This window comes from Phyllobates terribilis, unplaced genomic scaffold (assembly GCF_046119375.1).
Source record: "Phyllobates terribilis strain yellow unplaced genomic scaffold, ASM4611937v1 Scaffold_1__5_contigs__length_1240528914, whole genome shotgun sequence".
NCBI classification, from domain to species: Eukaryota; Metazoa; Chordata; class Amphibia; order Anura; family Dendrobatidae; genus Phyllobates; species Phyllobates terribilis.
Window position 1 is genome coordinate 277252783 of NW_027362761.1, and position 17387 is coordinate 277270169.

The window sequence follows — 17387 nt, forward strand, 5'->3', positions numbered from 1 at the left end:
AAAACACAAGGCCAAGTCGACCTGTAATTGGCTACAGCAGAACAAAGTGAAGGTTCTGGAGTGGCCATCTCAGTCTCCTGATGACCTCAATATCATTGAGCCACTCTGGGGAGATCTCAAGCGCGCAGTTCATGCTAGACAGCCCAGGAATTTACAGGAGCTGGAGACTTTTTGCCAAGAAGAATGGGTTGCTTTACCATCTGAGAAAATAAACTACCACAAAAGGCTTTAAGCTATCATTGATGTTAAAAGGGGCAATACACGGTTGTCATTAAGATTTAAAAAGAGAAAACACAGTAGTTTGACAATAAATGGCTTCACCCAACCAATAACCATGAGTGGAGAAAAAGTTTTTTTGTTATCATTTATATTGTCTGAAACAAGGCCAAGAAAGGAAAAATTCTGCAGGGGTATGTAAAGTTTTGAGCACAACTGTAAGTAGCCTGTAGCATCTGCTTATGCCATCTATCCAAACTACCAAATCTTCTACAAAAACAGACAGCGTCGACCCGGGTTGTGGAAATTATAGAAAAAATATATATTTTTCCAACATCTTGATCAAGCCGATGTAATTGTGTTGTAATTCAACATCCTCTTCCCCAAGATCATTTGTCAGGGAAGAGTCTTATCGCCCCAAAACACTTTAGATCTTCTGCTGGTTTTGCCTAAATTAATTGATTCAGTCACAGTTAGTCTACTGGCTAATCTACAGACTTCTGCTACTGGTAGTGGCTTTGCTGTTGTGGTGAACAAGATAGTAGCCTACAATCTGCTACAAAAAGTCTATGTTGGGAAAAAAGGGGTTACAAAATGCTAGAATGTAAACATAATCTCTAGGGTGCTGAGAACTGACACACGTCTGAGTATTTTGTTCCATTATTTTCCTTTTTTCATGTATTATCTTTTTTCAATGATAAAACATTGTTATTGTCATGTAGCGTAAAATGAAAGCAAAGTGTCTCCACTCTCCTCCAAAAAAAAAAATAATTCAATAGAAACTAAATAAAGGTCACACATATGAACCAAAAGCATACTGTAAGTGGCTGAAGAATGAGAAATGTGATAAGGACACAAAGTGATGTAAACCATATGACCTAGAAATGATGAAATTAAAGTATAAGAATGTACGTAAGCTGCCAAGGAGAGCAGGATCTTTCTATCACACGATACCATGGGACAGTGTAGAAGCTTCAGCATATCACTGCACAGTGACAGGTCTGCAGAACGCTAGATCATAGTAATGTACTCTATACATTGACAGGTTGCTCTCTGGGACATTATATCATGACATGTTCTGAAATGGATAAATGACATATATATAGTTTTTTTATTATTTCTTTTTTAATCTTTCTCACTTGATTATGTGAAGGTGAAGGCGTTGCAAGGACTATATGTAGTATAAACTCCATTGGTAACTCCAGTGTGAATACATTGTCACCACTATAGATCTTAATTTTTACCTGTTTGATTATGTGTACTATTACATGTCACAAAGTAAAAATCACTTTATAAAGATTAACTCATGAGCTACATTTTTGTCTAGTAAATGCACATAGTAATTGTAACCTTTCTTAACTGTGACCAGGTCAGAACTGAACCTACACCAGATGGTAGACTGCCACTTCTTTGGAATTAAGCCATGTGTGAAGGTAGGAAGATATTTATTCTAAAGGAAATATATACAGTCACTGGTTTAACTGGAGCACTGTTTTTTTATGGCCAAACCATATGCGAAGGTTCGATCTACCTACCAATGAACAGACATTCTTGTGCGAGGTTCCTAGATATACTGCACATAGTAAATATACACTATTTGGTATTATTTATATTACCTGATTATATTTCGCATTGAGCCCGGGTATAGTGTTGCAAGAGGACAGAGGTATTCTTCCAAAGCATTGGTCAGAGTCAGTCCTCCAAACTACTGTATGTGGATACCATTCACTGATTCATCATAGCAAGTGTAAAGACGTTCTGTCAGGGGTCGCCTGGCATCTCTAAAGTGGCTACCATGGCCAGGCTTAGCGCAAGCCCCTCCACTTACCATCCCTGGCCTTCACCCTTTAACCCATGTACCGGGATCTGGACTTAAACAGGGGTCCATGGGCAATAGCCATGGAATAAGCTGGTGTTCGGTGGTGCAGGTTGGCATGAGTGGTCAGATAGCCAGGTCAGAACCAAAAATGCAGGAAAGGTTCAACATCAGAATCCTTAAGAATAGTCAGAAACACAAGCCGAGGTCAAAACAAGAAGCAATGATAACAACAAGGAGCTAATTAGGCAGGACCAAACCAGAGATGCACAAGACTATTTCTGGCAGCTTCCAGCAGTAAGCTGGAAGCTTAAGTAGGGTGTGGTGCTTTCCAAATGGCTGGAGCAGAGAGCTGATAACTCCAGCTGCACAGCACACACGCCTATACAGTCAGACAGCATTGCAGGTCCCAGCCGCCCAAATCGAAATGGCTGGACAGAGCCTGCGCTGTCCAGAGCTTCTAGTTCCAACATCTATTTTATCAACCAGTGCCACGCGCAAAATGAATGAGGCAGCGCTGGCAAGAGAAAAAGAGAAGGAGCAGAGAGAGAGATGTGACAGTAAGAAACAGAATATTTGGTTTTAACTGTTTATAAGCAGGTTGCCTCATTTTATGTTTGGTCAGTCATAAGGAACGTGAAGCATATAGATAATGTACTTGGATCTGCTTTTTCCAAAGGCTTGGTTTATTTTATTTTACCTGACTGCAATGGGTGAAAAGTATACATTTCTGGGGTAGATTCTGTGCATTATTAAATGTTCCAATGTATGTCAAACATGCAACTCATAATATTGAATCAATCTTGCTCCGTGCGGCTGCCTTAAACCTTCTGATGAGGAGTTTATAGGTGCTATAGGCAAAGGATAAGCAATAAAACCTGTTAATGTGTGAAATGATTCAAGTGAAAGGTTGTTAGTAAATGTAGCATGAAAGACAGCTCAACTGCCTAGAGCAGCTCTATCAAAAAAATTTCCTTCTTGACTCTCCTAGTCACTCAGAATTATTTCTGTGCGTGATCATCTCACATGACAAAGCACTAAATAGCTGGAACTGCTCTTCAAATACCTGTCAGGAAGAAATGCTGATGCAAATCCAGTGTTTTAAAGCAGACTCATTCAGAGGTATAAGTATAGAGGGTGCTGGGATTGCCGTTGTACCCGAGCCCTGGAGCCTATGGTGGCCCAAAAGGTCTCTTTGTCACATATCAGAACTCCAATACAATTAAAGACCCATTTTAGTTCAAGGCACTATAATAAATTTTGCATTGCGGCTCAAAATTTCAAGTTACGTCACTGAGTTAATTCCTAATTTAAAATGTCAATTTGTATTGATTATCGGAGCCTATGTGGTGATTGCTAAATAAAATTATACCAACTTGGAAGGGCTTTGTTGTACAGAGTATGGTTAACTATCAGTACTATGTATAATATTATATAGTGCTTGCTGTGATTTTTTATTATTTATCAAACCCTAAGTTTTAACCCGTTCCCTCCTCAGTCAGTTTTTTTTTTGCATTCTCATTTTTTCTTTCCCATTGTTAAATAGTCATAACTTTTTTTTATTCTTGTACTGACATAAAACATATGAAGACTTCTTTTTTTTGCTGGACAAGATTTCGTTTTGCATGACACCATTCATATTACCATATAGTGTAAGGGAAAATGGCAATAAAATTCCAAGCGCATTGAAATGGTGAAAAAAATGCGATGCAATTGTGAGTTTTATTTTTACGCTGTTTATTCTACAGTAAAAATGACCCGTTAACATGATTTTTCAGGTCAGTACGATTCCGGACACACCAAACATGTATAGTTTATTTTATTATTTTATTGTCTTAAAAAAATTCATATTTTTTAAAAAAAAAATTGATTTCTGTTGCCATTTTCTGCATTTTTTGCATTGGGACATTAACGGAGAATATCTCAGGCTGGGTGGAGAACATTGTAAAACCCTTAGGGAGGTGCGCACCCAGTTATATGCTGGACACCACGGACATCCTCTGCAAAGTCTCAGCCCTGGCTCCACTTTCAGAGGATACAATATTAGCCACCATGAGGATATGATTGCTGCATGCAAATATTTCCTTAAAAAAAACCAGCCCTGCAACGCCCTTTTATTAAAAATAAGTTCTGGAGGCAGATTCTCATGCAGAACAGTATCTGGCCCGTAGATCTTAACATCTCATTTACATATAAGAAAAACATGGATTTCTCTGGAATAACTCATCGGATCGCAGATATCAAGGTGTCATTTTATTCAGCTTCTTATGATCTACATGACCATATAGATGGCTCAGGAGCGTTGATCCTGCTGACAAATTCCTTTTAAGGATGACAGAAAGGGAAAAATCTGGGAATTCAAGCTGATAAGGATGTTCATGCCTTTGACAATAAGACTCAATCTATCAACTGGATTGATGACCCACTACATAGACAAATTTCCCACCTGGGTTTTATAAAGCTGGGAAATTTGCATCACCTGGCCTTTCCTAACCATGATCGTGAACCATAACAGTAACAGGCTAATTAAGGTCTGAAACCTCGGTCAAAGTTATCTGAGCACACACATCTCTAAGGGTCCCAAAACTTTTGCATTGGTCCATTTTCCTTTTTGTAGTTTTTAAAATGTAAAAAATGACAATATTTTTTTTGCCTAAAATACACAGGAAATTTGTCATCTTTAACTGTGGCCCTTTTAGAGATCATTTCATCTTCAACTTGCTCAACTGTTCACAATTACAGTAATTTTGACCAGGGGTGCCCAAACTTTAACATGTCACTGTAATTTTTTATTGTACATCATTGGAAAGTCCCTAAAGTTCATGGTATAATAGAAAATGCCATTTTTCCTAGAATTCTCTATGCACGCCACCAGGCGATCATGGCTTAGTTGAACTTATTATTCACTCATAGCACTCTCTTTTCCTGAGTAACTCACATTCACATGTACAGAACCCAGTTTACTCTCAGGACTGGGACACCCATAGACTACTTGTCTAATTATACTAGGAAACAGAGAACATTAAGTGATAGAAGTCAAGATAATCCAAGTTGGTAACTGAGCGGATATTAAATGGACAAAGCGATGGTCACAGGTACGAGGTTAGTGTGATACCAAAACACAAGCACAAACAAAATTCATACACTAAAAGTAAATTTACACTGTATGATTGTTGTGAATAGGCGTTTCTAGGTAGTACGCTGCTGATCACCTGAAATGCTCTTTGGTTGAAATGATCTTTTAGTTTGCCCAAAATATCATCAATATTAGCAGTGTCTCATCCTGTTTAAACTGAGAACAATGGTAGCCTATGAGCACTGAATGATATGAAGTCCCATGTGTCTGTGTAAAAAGGCTATAAACTGAAATTTAGTGTCAAAAGTCATGTGACCGGCCAACATGTTGCTGGTTGGCGGTCTTTTAACTATGCACATTGTGCAGTGCAAATGCACCCTGCTTCTGCATCTGACAAACAACACGTTGGATCAGATTCATGAATTACAAAACAACGGTCCCGAGATCTGGAATAACGATAAATGGAGAAATGTTTAACTAAAAGATGCTATCACATGCTAACTAGTGGTTACGTGTACATGATTGGATAGATATGTGCCGCCTGGTATCATGCCTACTGTTGTCATCATGCATTCACTACAATGCACCATATGGCTTATACCTACAGTTGTTATACCAGTTACTTTGGCACGCCATCTTACGATCGTAGCCTAGCTGAGACTTGCAATCTATACTCTGAAATTATTAGAGCATTGAATAATAGATTAACTTTAGGAACTTCAGTGGTCTACCTATTGTTACGCATGGCACTGGAACATCTACATACTGATTGCAAATTGTATTCTACTGTACACAGTCTGCTCACAACCAGGCTTAAAGGGAAGCATCAGAAAACCACCAACTGATTAAAATAAAATAAATAGAAACCTTGCAATTCTCACACTGGCCACTGTGGCTTTTTAGACTCGTACTTCCTTTTGTTTCAGGAAAGAACATGTGTACATAGCCACAATGAAAAGGCTCTAACCCCATCTTTTGTATTGAAGCACCTAAAGATCGTATGCAAAGGTCATAACATAGGGAAGGGGAGCAGGGTCAGCTGTGTCATCACCTATTGTGATTGGTGGATCCTGGGTTTTCAGCTGTGTATATAGGTGTTACCTGTCATTATAATCCTTTCTCTGATGATGTGAAAAGTCCTGTCAACTCTCCCTTATAGGACAGGAAAGAAGGGTCTAAAAAGCCTCAGTGGCCAGTGTAAAAACTGCAAGATTACTAATTTTGATTTATTAAACACTGCCATTTTTTAAAAAAAATATGTACATATGTAATACAAAAAACGGATTTTAACAATAGGTCATTTTTTTTATAATGATCGCTTCCCTTTAATATCCTAATGCATGCCACCTATGTCTATATACTGTAGGTCTTGATATAAAGAAGATAAAAATGATTGCATTTTATTGTATGGCATTGAATAACTGATCCATACTGTGGTATTCTTTCTGGTAGGAAAAAAATATGCATTTTTCATTTTATTGTTTTACATGTTTTCATTTTTTTTACATTTATCCAAGAAATTGCATTGCACATCTGATACAAGTAGTGTGACTGTTGCACAATTTCATTCTAGTAAAATAAAGCAAATGAAAATAAAGCCGATTCTGTCTTCATTTTGCTATCTCGATAACTTCAATGTGATAAAATACCAATTGTTGATGGAAAGCAATCTTGTCTGCCCTGTACCTGCTGCTGCTTATCAGAAACCTGTGTCCCATGGTTTCCAAGTTCTTCCTATTACCCATTATCAGTAACACAATGTGGTTGCCCTTAACCTGCGACTTACACTGATAAAGGGAGTTCTGGTGCTGTGAATATCTTGTCTGTTCTTTTCTTCTCTGCATTATCTCTATCTAGTGTCTTATTTGCTCCGTGCCTCTGCTTTCTTGTACTTACAGTGACTTGGGTCCTTTTACACAAGCAGATCATCTGCCCTTAACAAGAGGTGATATTGACAGTATAGAATATTGATGGCTTTTTCTGGAGTAGCTGCTTCAGTCCTTATTGTCTTCATTTCCTATATTATGCTGTTTCATTAACCCGGGGTTTATGTAAAGTAAATCCCCTTCTCTTTTTTTACTTACACTTTTTGTGGCATGACTTTAAAGAAGCTGTTCCATAAACAATTTGCATTACCTAACCATAGGATAGGTAATGCGTGTAGTAAAGCTGAGGGGTCTGACCACTGGAACTTCCATTGATCACCAGAACAAGGGTCTCAAAGTCCACTGTGAGACTTACCATTGAAGAATGCTTCATTCACATAGGGTACTTCGGGCCCTCCTTTGGGGTTCTTAGCAGATGGTTCTTAGCAAACATACATGTATCATCTATCGTGGAGATAAGTGATAAATGTTGCTTATGGAACAACCCATTTAAGGTACAATATAGTCATACAATTGCTGACAATTACTATTTATTATAATTACTACTGACTAATCAACTGTAGCTATAACCTCTTACCACTTTTTAGTTAATTAAAGGGTTATCAGAATTTAGTGTCAAATGTCATGTGACCAGCATTATTTTGTCCTTTGTTATCTATTGAGTCCATGATGCTCTTCCTCCCTGTACCTACAGGTGCATCTCACTAAATTAGAATATCATCAAAAAGTTAATTTATTTCAGTTCTTCAATACAAAAAGTGAAACTCATATATTATATAGAGTCATTACAAACAGAGTGATCTATTTCAAGTGTTTATTTCTGTTAATATTGCTGATTATAGCTTACAGCCAATGAAAACACAAAAGTCATTATCTCAGTAAATTAAAATAATTAACAAAAAACACCTGCAAAGGCTTCCTAAGCGTTTAAAAAGGTCCCTTAGTCTGTTTCAGTAGGCTCCACAATCATGGGGAAGACTGTTGACTTGACAGATGTCCAGAAGGTAGTCATTGACGCACTCCACAAGGTCCCAGAGTTCCAATTTTCATTTGGAAATCAAGGTCCCAGAGTCTGGAGGAAGAGTGGAGAGGCACACAATCCAAGCTGCTTGAGGTCTAGTGTGAAGTTTCCACAATTAGTGATGGTTTGGGGAGCCATGTCATCTGCTGGTGTAGGTCCACTGTGTTTTATCAAGACCAAAGTCAGCGCAGCCGTCTACCAGGAAATTTTAGAGCACTTCATGCTTCCCTCTGCCGACAAGCTTTTTGGAGATGGAAATTTTATTCTCCAGCAGGACTTGGCACCTGTCCACACTGCCAAAAGTACCAATACCTGGTTTAAAAACAACAGTATCACTGTGCTTGATTGGCCAGTAAACCTGTCTGACCCTAACTCCATATAGAATCTATAGGGTATTGTCAAGAGGAAGATGAGAGACACCAGACCCAACAATGCAGACGAGCTGAAGGCTGCTATCAAAGCAACCTGGGCTTCCTTAACACCTCCGCAGTGCCACAGGCTGATCGCCTCCATGCCACGCCACATTGATGCAGTAATTGATGCAAAAGCTGCCCCGACCAAGTATTGAGGGCATTTACTGAACATACATTTCAGTAAGCCAACATGTCGGATTTTGAAAACAATTTTAAAGCTGTTGTTATAAAGTATTCTAATTTACTGAGATAATGACTTTTGTGTTTTCATTGGCTGTAAGCCATAATCATCAACATTAACAGAAATAAATACTTGAAATAGATCACTCTGTTTGTAATGACTCTATATGATACATGCGTTTCACTTTTTGTATTGAAGAACAGAAATAAATTAACTTTTTGATGATATTCTAATTTTGTGAGAAGCACCTGTATATTAGCTTCCAAGAAAAAAAGTGTCCAAGTAGGCCTAATATAACCTAGCTTAATATACCACTTAGCAAAATGGTATAAAATGATAAAGAAATTTGCTGCAGTTTTTCTTGCTTAAGTTGGCCAAACACATTAGATAGCGGATGGCTATCTCTTTAAACTCCCCCTACAACAGCTAGGCCGATAGTCACCAGGTACCGCTCCAGGGCAGTCCCCAGACCTGCAGTCTTTGACTGAAGGATCAGAGTCAGGGGTACAAGGATGAAGGCAAAGACGTGGACAGACAATCCAGAGTCAGGGCAGGCAGCACAGGATCAGAGTATAAAGCCGAAAGCAGGAGTGGAAAGGTCAGACAATATACAAGCTGGGTCGATAACGGGAGAGACAGAACAAACATGCACCCACAGGATGCAGAGACAAACAACTGGGAACCACCAATTGGGCAAGGAGTGGTGGGAGGAGCTGTCTAATATATCCCTTGCCTGGCAGCGGATTGACTGGGGAAGACAATCCCTGCAGGACATAACATGGTTAAATTCCTACAGGATCTGGCCGCACCACCCTAAAGCTACGTGGAAGCTCTTTAGGAGCAGAGCTGGCAGTGAGCACAAGGCAGCTCATGGAGATAATCTGATGCTGGGGAATCAAAGTGGTGAACGCAGAGAGTAGGGCAGCGCAGAGAAGGCGTGCGAGATGCCAGAGTGACACTTAGATACTTACAGTGGGGAAAAAAAGTATTTGATACACTGCCGATTTTGCAAGATTTCCCACCTACAAAGAATGGAAAGGTCTGTAATTTTTATCGTAGGTACACTTCACCTGTGAGAGACAGAATCTAAATATAAAAACCTATAAATCACATTGTATGATTTTTAAATAATTAAATTGCATTTTATTGTATGAAATAAGTATTTGATCATCTACCATTCAGCAAGATTTCTGGCTCTCACAGACCTGTTAGTTTTTCTTCAAGAAGACCTCCTACTCTGCACGGTATTACCTGTATTAACTGCACCTGTTTAAACTCGTTGCCTTTATAAAAGACACCTGTCCACACACTCAATCGATCACACTTCAACCTCTCCACCATGGCCAAGACCAAAGAGCTGTCAAAGGACACCATGGACAATATTATAGATCTGCACAAGGCTGGGATGGCCTACAGGACAATATTGCAGCTTGGTCAGAAGGCAACAACTGTTGGCACAATTATTAGAAAATGGAAGAAACACTAGATGACTGTCAATCTTCCTCGAAAAACAATGGAATCCGGCACTCTTTGCATGATTTTATTGATATTCTAGTAGCGTGTACAGATATAAATAATGTTTCGGTCAATTCGACCTTCTTCAGATTGTACACTGAAACAATACGGAAAATAATTTGATCAAAATAACATAAAATGACAGACAAAATAATAGACAAAATTAAATACAGTAAACACAGAGCAAAACCACAATCTGCATATATGTACTATCCTGTCAATGCAGCATAGGTACGTAGACCTATGTATAAGATGAATCATAAACGACCACGTGAATTCAGTTTAGACATTATAGTTACCTACTGATCTGTATACATATGTGTAGTATAGCGATTCCGGCTGTTCCAGAATTCAGAAAGCAGTCTGTCAAACAAAGGAGAACATAGGAGTCACCCTATATTGATGCTTGTAAATTATCCCATAGCCTATATAAATGTTAGATAGAATAGTTAAGGGTAATGGTGCAGCTCAGATAATATAGTCCAGATGTTAGAAAAGAAAGGGGTAACTGAAAATCAGATTAAAGGCAATAATGGCAAACGTCCATGTAGTCTGTGTGGAAATGGTAGTAGTTAAAGTTGTGGTCCCTATCTGACAACCCTGTTCCTTCCATTGTAATCCCTTATCATATGTAGTATTATTTATAGTATGAAGAATAGTCTCTGTGTTAGACAAGAATTGAGTAAGTTTACAAACACTTCCTCCTCTAACACAGCGCAGAATATCATTGTGCATTAACTCCCTATACCCCTACTTGGCTTTTCATGACCAGAGACAAACACGTGCCGTGTTCCTCATAATGGCAGCATAACTGTTCCTGAAACCATACTAGCCATTGGGTAAGAACAATTCTTGTCTAACAGAGGCCATTCATACTATAAATAATACTACATATGATAAGGGATTACAATGGAAGGAACAGGGTTGTCAGATAGGGACCACAACTTTAACTACTACCATTTCCACACAGACTACATGGACATTTGCCATTATTGCCTTTAATCTGATTTTCAGTTACCCCTTTCTTTTCTAACATCTGGACTATATTATCTGAGCTGCACCATTACCCTTAACTATTCTATCTAACATTTATATAGGCTATGGGATAATTTACAAGCATCAATATAGGGTGACTCCTATGTTCTCCTTTGTTTGACAGACTGCTTTCTGAATTCTGGAACCGCCGGAATCGCTATACTACACATATGTATATAGATCAGTAGGTAACTATCATGTCTAAACTGAATTCACATGGTTTTTTAGGATTTATCTTATAATCTTTATTTTATTTTTATATAGCGCTAACATATTCCTTACATAGGTCTACGTACCTATGTTGCATTGACAGGATTGTATGTATATGCTGATTGCAATTTTGTTCTGTGTTTACTGTATTTAATGTTGTCTATTATTTTGTCACTCATTTTATGTTATTTAAATCAAATTATTTTCCATATTGTTTCAGTGTACTATTTGAAGAAGATCAACTTGACCAAAATGCTATTTATATCTATACACGCTACTATAATATCAATAAAGTCATGCAAAGAGTGCTGGATTCCATTGTTTTTTGAAGTTTAAGGAGTGGGACCCTATCCGTGCACCTATCGTATACAAGGAGTGCTGGTCTTCCCTCTATATATTGTCAATCTTCCTCGGCCTGGGGCTCCATGCAGGATCTCGCCCCATAGGGTAAGGATTAGTGATGAGCTAGCATGCTCGCAACTGCTCGGTGCTCACTCGAGCATCTCACTGCTCGAAATGCTCGGCGCTCGCCGTGTATTTCCGGGGTTGCTCGGCGGGAGCTCTGGTCGCCTCCCTGCATGTTTGGCGCTCTTTACAGAGCCAATGAACATGCAAGGATTGCCTGCCACTCACTGTAATGCTGTAGCCATGTTGGTTGTGGCATTACAGTGATTGGCTGGCCGCGCAGCATCATCAGGTCTATATCAGACCTGGCGCTGACGCGCCCAGGGTGATGGGGACGACTCGGCACCCGGGCCTTGCTGTTAGTTTTGGGGGATGCCGCGGTGGCCGGCTCCCGGGCCCGTACCCTGGGGTCACTCTTAAAAGCAAGGGATGGGGGAAAGGTGTATGGGATAGGAAAAGTTTGTGACGCCACCCGTGGTGTCTGGTGAGCATCACCAGCGCTGCTACAGTCCTCTGAGGCCGGTGGTCAGGTAGCTTAGTTGGTGCAGCTCCCCACAGGTGGAGCGGGGCCTCAGGGCAGCGTAGGAAAAGGGATGCAGGACAAAGGGGACCCAACCGGGTCAGGAGAAGAATAGGCACACTCACAACAGTTCACTTCAGTACCTTTACTGGTGGTGTTTCAGACACGATCCAGGGCACTGTAGTGTGAAGGCTGCATTTCAGGACTCTCCCCAGTGAGCGGGTGTGGGGCCTCCTGTTTCTTGCCTTTTCCTGATAAGTTTATGACCTGCCTGAAGCTAGGCCTAACTTGGTCTCTGTCTTGCACCGGCTGACCTGGTGGTAGGGCCTTCTGTTGGAGATCACTCTGCCTGGTCTCTTGGGCCTCTGTGATTCCTGACCCTGGGATAACGGTCAGCTTTTGTTGTTCCTGGGACATGTAGTTCGCCAGGGGTTCCGTTTGTTTCTGCTGGTCCTAGAGATCCTTGCAGACACGGAACCGGTGTCTGGTATATGGTCTTGGGGTGAGCTGGCTAAGCTCCTCTGCCCCCTATGTAGCTCGCTTACTCCACTTGCCTTCGGCCGCGCTCAGGGCCCTCACTAGACTTCACACTGGCAGTAGGCCTCGCTACTCTTCACCGCTCTTATGGCGTCGGCACGCCTTAGGCTCACTAACCTGAGCTCAATGAGTCCGGGCTGGACTGACAACCTCTCTGGCTGCAGCAGACTGACTTTAGACTGTGTCTCCAGGCTGTAGATTCCAGACTCAATGTAACTGAACTCCTTACAGACTTGACTTCAGACCAGACTGAACTGCCTAGCTCCACCTTCCCTATTTATATCCCTATCCGGGCTCGCTCTGGTGGTCTGAGGTGGAAGGTGGAGGTGTGTGTATGCTGTGAGGGCCTCTTGTGGAGGAATCCTTCCATGCACCCCTCTAGGATCTGTGGCACCAATGCGCAGCAGGGCGCCACAGCGCCACCATGCTCGTCACAGTCACTGCAGAATCAGACAGTGTAGGGAGAGGTGCTGCTGACTTAGGGAGAGATTTGCTTGTTTCTAGTTAGTGTAGGTCCATCTTAACAAACAGTCCTTCTGAGGACTAATCCATCTGCAGAGATATCAAGCAGGCAGTGTATGTAGGCAGGCAATGTATATAGAAGACTGCAGTGCACATAACACAAGAGGCTCCATTCCAGTTTTGTCTGCTGCTGCTGTTAGATATTTCTAGAAATAGGCCCAGGTCTCAGGGGCCAGGAATAATTTTTTTTTGGATCTTAATCCTCATTATTTGATTAAAAACCAATCCCGAGAACACCGTTGTTCTGCGCCATTTGCTTGTTGGCACTGCAGAATACAGCCAGGTCCTTTCCATATAACAGTGCTAAAAATCCAGCTATTTAAAACTGTGGTTTGTCCGTCACACGGATCACATATAATTGCGCTGAAAATACTGCCATTTCTGGCATCCATTAAAAATTTGTTTCAGTGTGTCAGTGAAGCAATTGACACCAGTTTGCTGTTCAAAATAGTTACCTACAGGCCAAGTATTCAAAACTGTGGTTTGTCCGTCACACGGATCACATGTACGGTTTCAGAAAATACTTTCTGGCCTCCATTAAAAATTTGTTTCAGTGTGTCAGTGAAGCAATTGACACCAGTTTGCTGTTCAGAATAGTTACCTACAGGCCAGGTATTTAAAACTGCGTTTTCTCCATCACACGGATCACAAATACCTTTTCAGAAAATACTGCCATTTCTGGCCTCCATTAAATTTTTTTTTCAGTGTGTCAGCAAAGTATTTGACACTGGTTTGCTGCTCAAAATAGTTACCTACAGGCATTTAAAACTGTGGTTTCTCCGTCACATGGATTACATATAACTTCACTCCAAATTCAGCCATTTGTAGTGAGCGTGGAAGATATTGTCTTCCATTTAAAATGGGCAAGGCGCGTGGCAAGGGACGGGGAACTGGACGTGATGGTGATGGTGCATGCAGAGGCCGAGGCTGTGGGCAAGCTGAAATTGTGCCACAACAAACACCCACATCTTCTCACCCTACCTTCCTGTCCCAATTCCTAGGGGACCGCAGCACACCACTATTGAACCCAGAGCAGTGTCAAAAGGTTGTTGGTTGGATAGCGGATAATGCTTCCAGTCACTTTGCCACCACCACCACCCTGTCTTCCACACGGTCAAGTCTCAGTAGCCGTGAGTCTGGACCACATATTCCTCACCCTGATCCACCTTCCTCCCACCATGCCGAGTGCCTGGAGACAACTGATCCCACACTTGGACACTCCGAAGAGCTGTTCACTTTTCCATTTATAGATTCGGGCTTCTCGCCTGGTCCACTTGAAGTGGGGCAAGAGGAGATCACATGTAGCGATGCCCAAATATTTGAATATCCACGGTCACACGAAGGCAATGGTGGGAAAGTGTCACAAGAGGTGGACAATGATGAGACACAATTGCCAGAAAATCAGGAGGAGGACCAGGGTACGGAAGTGGAAGATGAGGTGGTGGATGATCTAGTAACTGACCCAACCTGGCAGGAGGACATGCAGAGCGAAGACAGCAGCACTCAGTGTGAGGGAGGCAGAGCACCCCAACAGGCAGGAAGAAACAGTGTGTTGGTCACAGACAGAAGGCAGGCAACCGTTCCCAGTAACACCAACACAAAGGAAGTTGCCAGTACAACTGTTAGGTCTTCCCGAGTATGGTTGTTTTTTAAAGACTGCCGATAACCCCAAAAAGGCCATTTGCACCACCTGCCAGGCCAGCATCAGCAGGGGTGGCAAACTAGCAGCCTGACCACCACCAGCATGATCAGGCACATGGCAGAAAAGCACCCGATTTTGTGGGCCCAACCCCAGGGTCCAGGATCAGTGTCTGCGGGAAGCACCACTGACTCTTCCGCTGTTGTGCATGCAAGCCAATCACCTGTCCATGGTGCATGCGAAGATGCCTCCTGCCCTGCACCTGTCGTTGCACACTCGCAAGTAGCAGCATCAGGAAGCACGTTCAGCTGTCCATACTCCAGTCCTTGGAACGCAAGCGCAAATACGCAGCCAACGTCCCACAGGCCGCACTACTAAATTCCCACATTTCGTGACTGCTTGTGCTCGAATTGTTGCCTTTTAGGCTCCTGGAGACGGAAGCATTCCACAACCTGATGGCGGCGGCCATCCTTCAGTACTCGGTCCCTAGCCGCCACTATTTCTCCCGGTGTGCCGCCCCGCATTACACAAGCACGTGTCCCAAAACATTAGCCGTGCCCTCAACAACGCAGTTACCGGGAAAGTCCACCTAACCACAGACACGTGGACAAGTGCTTGTGAGCAGGGACGGTACATCTCACTGACGGCACACTGGGTTAACATAGTGGAAGCCGGGACCCAGTTGGACCTTGGGACGGAACACGTCCTCCCGACGCCAAGGATTGCGGGCCCTAGGTCAGTCAGGGTTGCCCCCAAAGTGTACAGCTACTGCACCTCATCCTCCTCAGCCTCCTCCTCCTCTTCAGCCTTCATCTCCGAAATGACCACAAGCTGGAAGCACTGCAGCACTGCCTCAGCCAAGCGGCAACAGGCTGTGCTGAAGCTAATATGCTTAGGTGACAAACCGCACAATGCTGAAGAGTTGTGGACAGCTCTGAAAGAGCAGGCAGATTTGTGGCTCACACCGCTGAACCTACAGCCTGGCATGGTCGTGTGTGACAATAGCTGGAACCTGATGGCGGCTCTGAGGCGAGGTGAGCTCACACACATACCATGTCTGGCCCATGTGCTTAACCTCGTGGTTCAGCGGTTTCTCAAATCCTACCCAGAGCTGCCGGATCTGCTTGTTAAAGTACGCCGCCTGTGTGTCCATGTTAGAAAGTCAGCTACAGCTTCCGCCACCCTTGCCATGTTTCAGCAGCGTTTGCAGCTTCCGGCTCACTGACTTGTGTGTGATGTCCCCATGCATTGGAACTCTACACTGCAGATGTTGGGAAGGATTGGGAAGCAGAAGAGGGCAGTTCTTGAGTACCAGCATCCACAAGGCCATCAGTATTCAGTTCAGACTCCACACATAAGACCTCAGGAGTGGACATGGATGTCAGACATATGTACCATCCTCCAAAAGTTTGAGGACTCCACCAAGATGGTGAGCGGCGATGACGCCATAATTAGCGTCACCATCCTGCTTCTCTGTCTTCTGAATCGCTCTCTGCTCACAATCAAAGAGGATGCATTGCAGGTGGAGCATGATGAGATGGAGCAAGGAACCATACAGGGTGATTACACACAGCCCAGCCTCATCTCATCCCAGCATGGATTGGGTGACACTGAGGAAGAGGAGGAGGAAGAACAGGAGCTAGTTTCATGCGCTATAGATGGTACTACGTGCACATCTGTCATATCATCTGTTCAGCGTGGATGGCCAGAGGACAGAGAGGAGGAGAAGGAAGAGGAGGAGAGCATAGTCAGTAGTCCTCTTGGTGAGGACACGGAAGTCTTGCCTGTTAGCAGTCTGGCACGCATTTTTGAGTTTATGTTACACTGCCTTTCCCATGACCCTTGCGTTCTCAAAATTTTGGGTGACAGTCATTACTTGTTGGTGACACTTCTAGACCCACGCTACAAGGAGAACTTTATATCTCTTATTCCTGAGGCGGACAGGTCTACAAAAATGGGACAGTACCAGAAGGCCCTTGTTGCGAAACTATTAAAAAAATTCCCATCTGAAAATGCTGGTCACAGTTCGTTGGACAACCAAGGAGTACAGATGAGAGAGACACAACTTCAATCCAGCGGAGGCAGGGGAACACTGTCAAAGTTCTGGGAGAGCCCCTCGCACAGGCCCTGAGGTGCAGGGTACTCTCAAAAGGAGTGCAAAGTTTGGGAAGATGCTGAGGGAGTACCTTGCCGACCGTACCAACGTCCTCCGTGATTCCTCTGTGCCTTATAATTATTGGGTATCCAAGCTGGATACGTGGAATGAACTGGCTCTTTACGCCTCAGAGGTCCTGGCCTGCCCTGCTGCTAGCGTATTTTCAGAGCGGGTTTTAAGTGCCGCTGGTGGAATTGTAACTGATAAGTGCATCAGCCTGTCAACTGAAAATGTTGACAG

The 17387-nt window shown here is 42.6% G+C and overlaps 1 protein-coding gene across 3 annotated transcripts in view; it reads left to right on the top strand.

Annotated features, from left to right (window-relative positions):
* The window catches only part of MYO18B (myosin XVIIIB), a 1187635-nt gene that overhangs the window by 131351 nt on the left and 1038897 nt on the right, over positions 1–17387 (top strand). For all 3 annotated transcript variants that reach the window (XM_073672938.1, XM_073672946.1, XM_073672953.1), the window contains one exon: positions 1586–1649. In XM_073672938.1, the coding sequence (XP_073529039.1) occupies positions 1586–1649 (64 nt within the window). The remainder of the gene's footprint in view (positions 1–1585; positions 1650–17387) is intronic.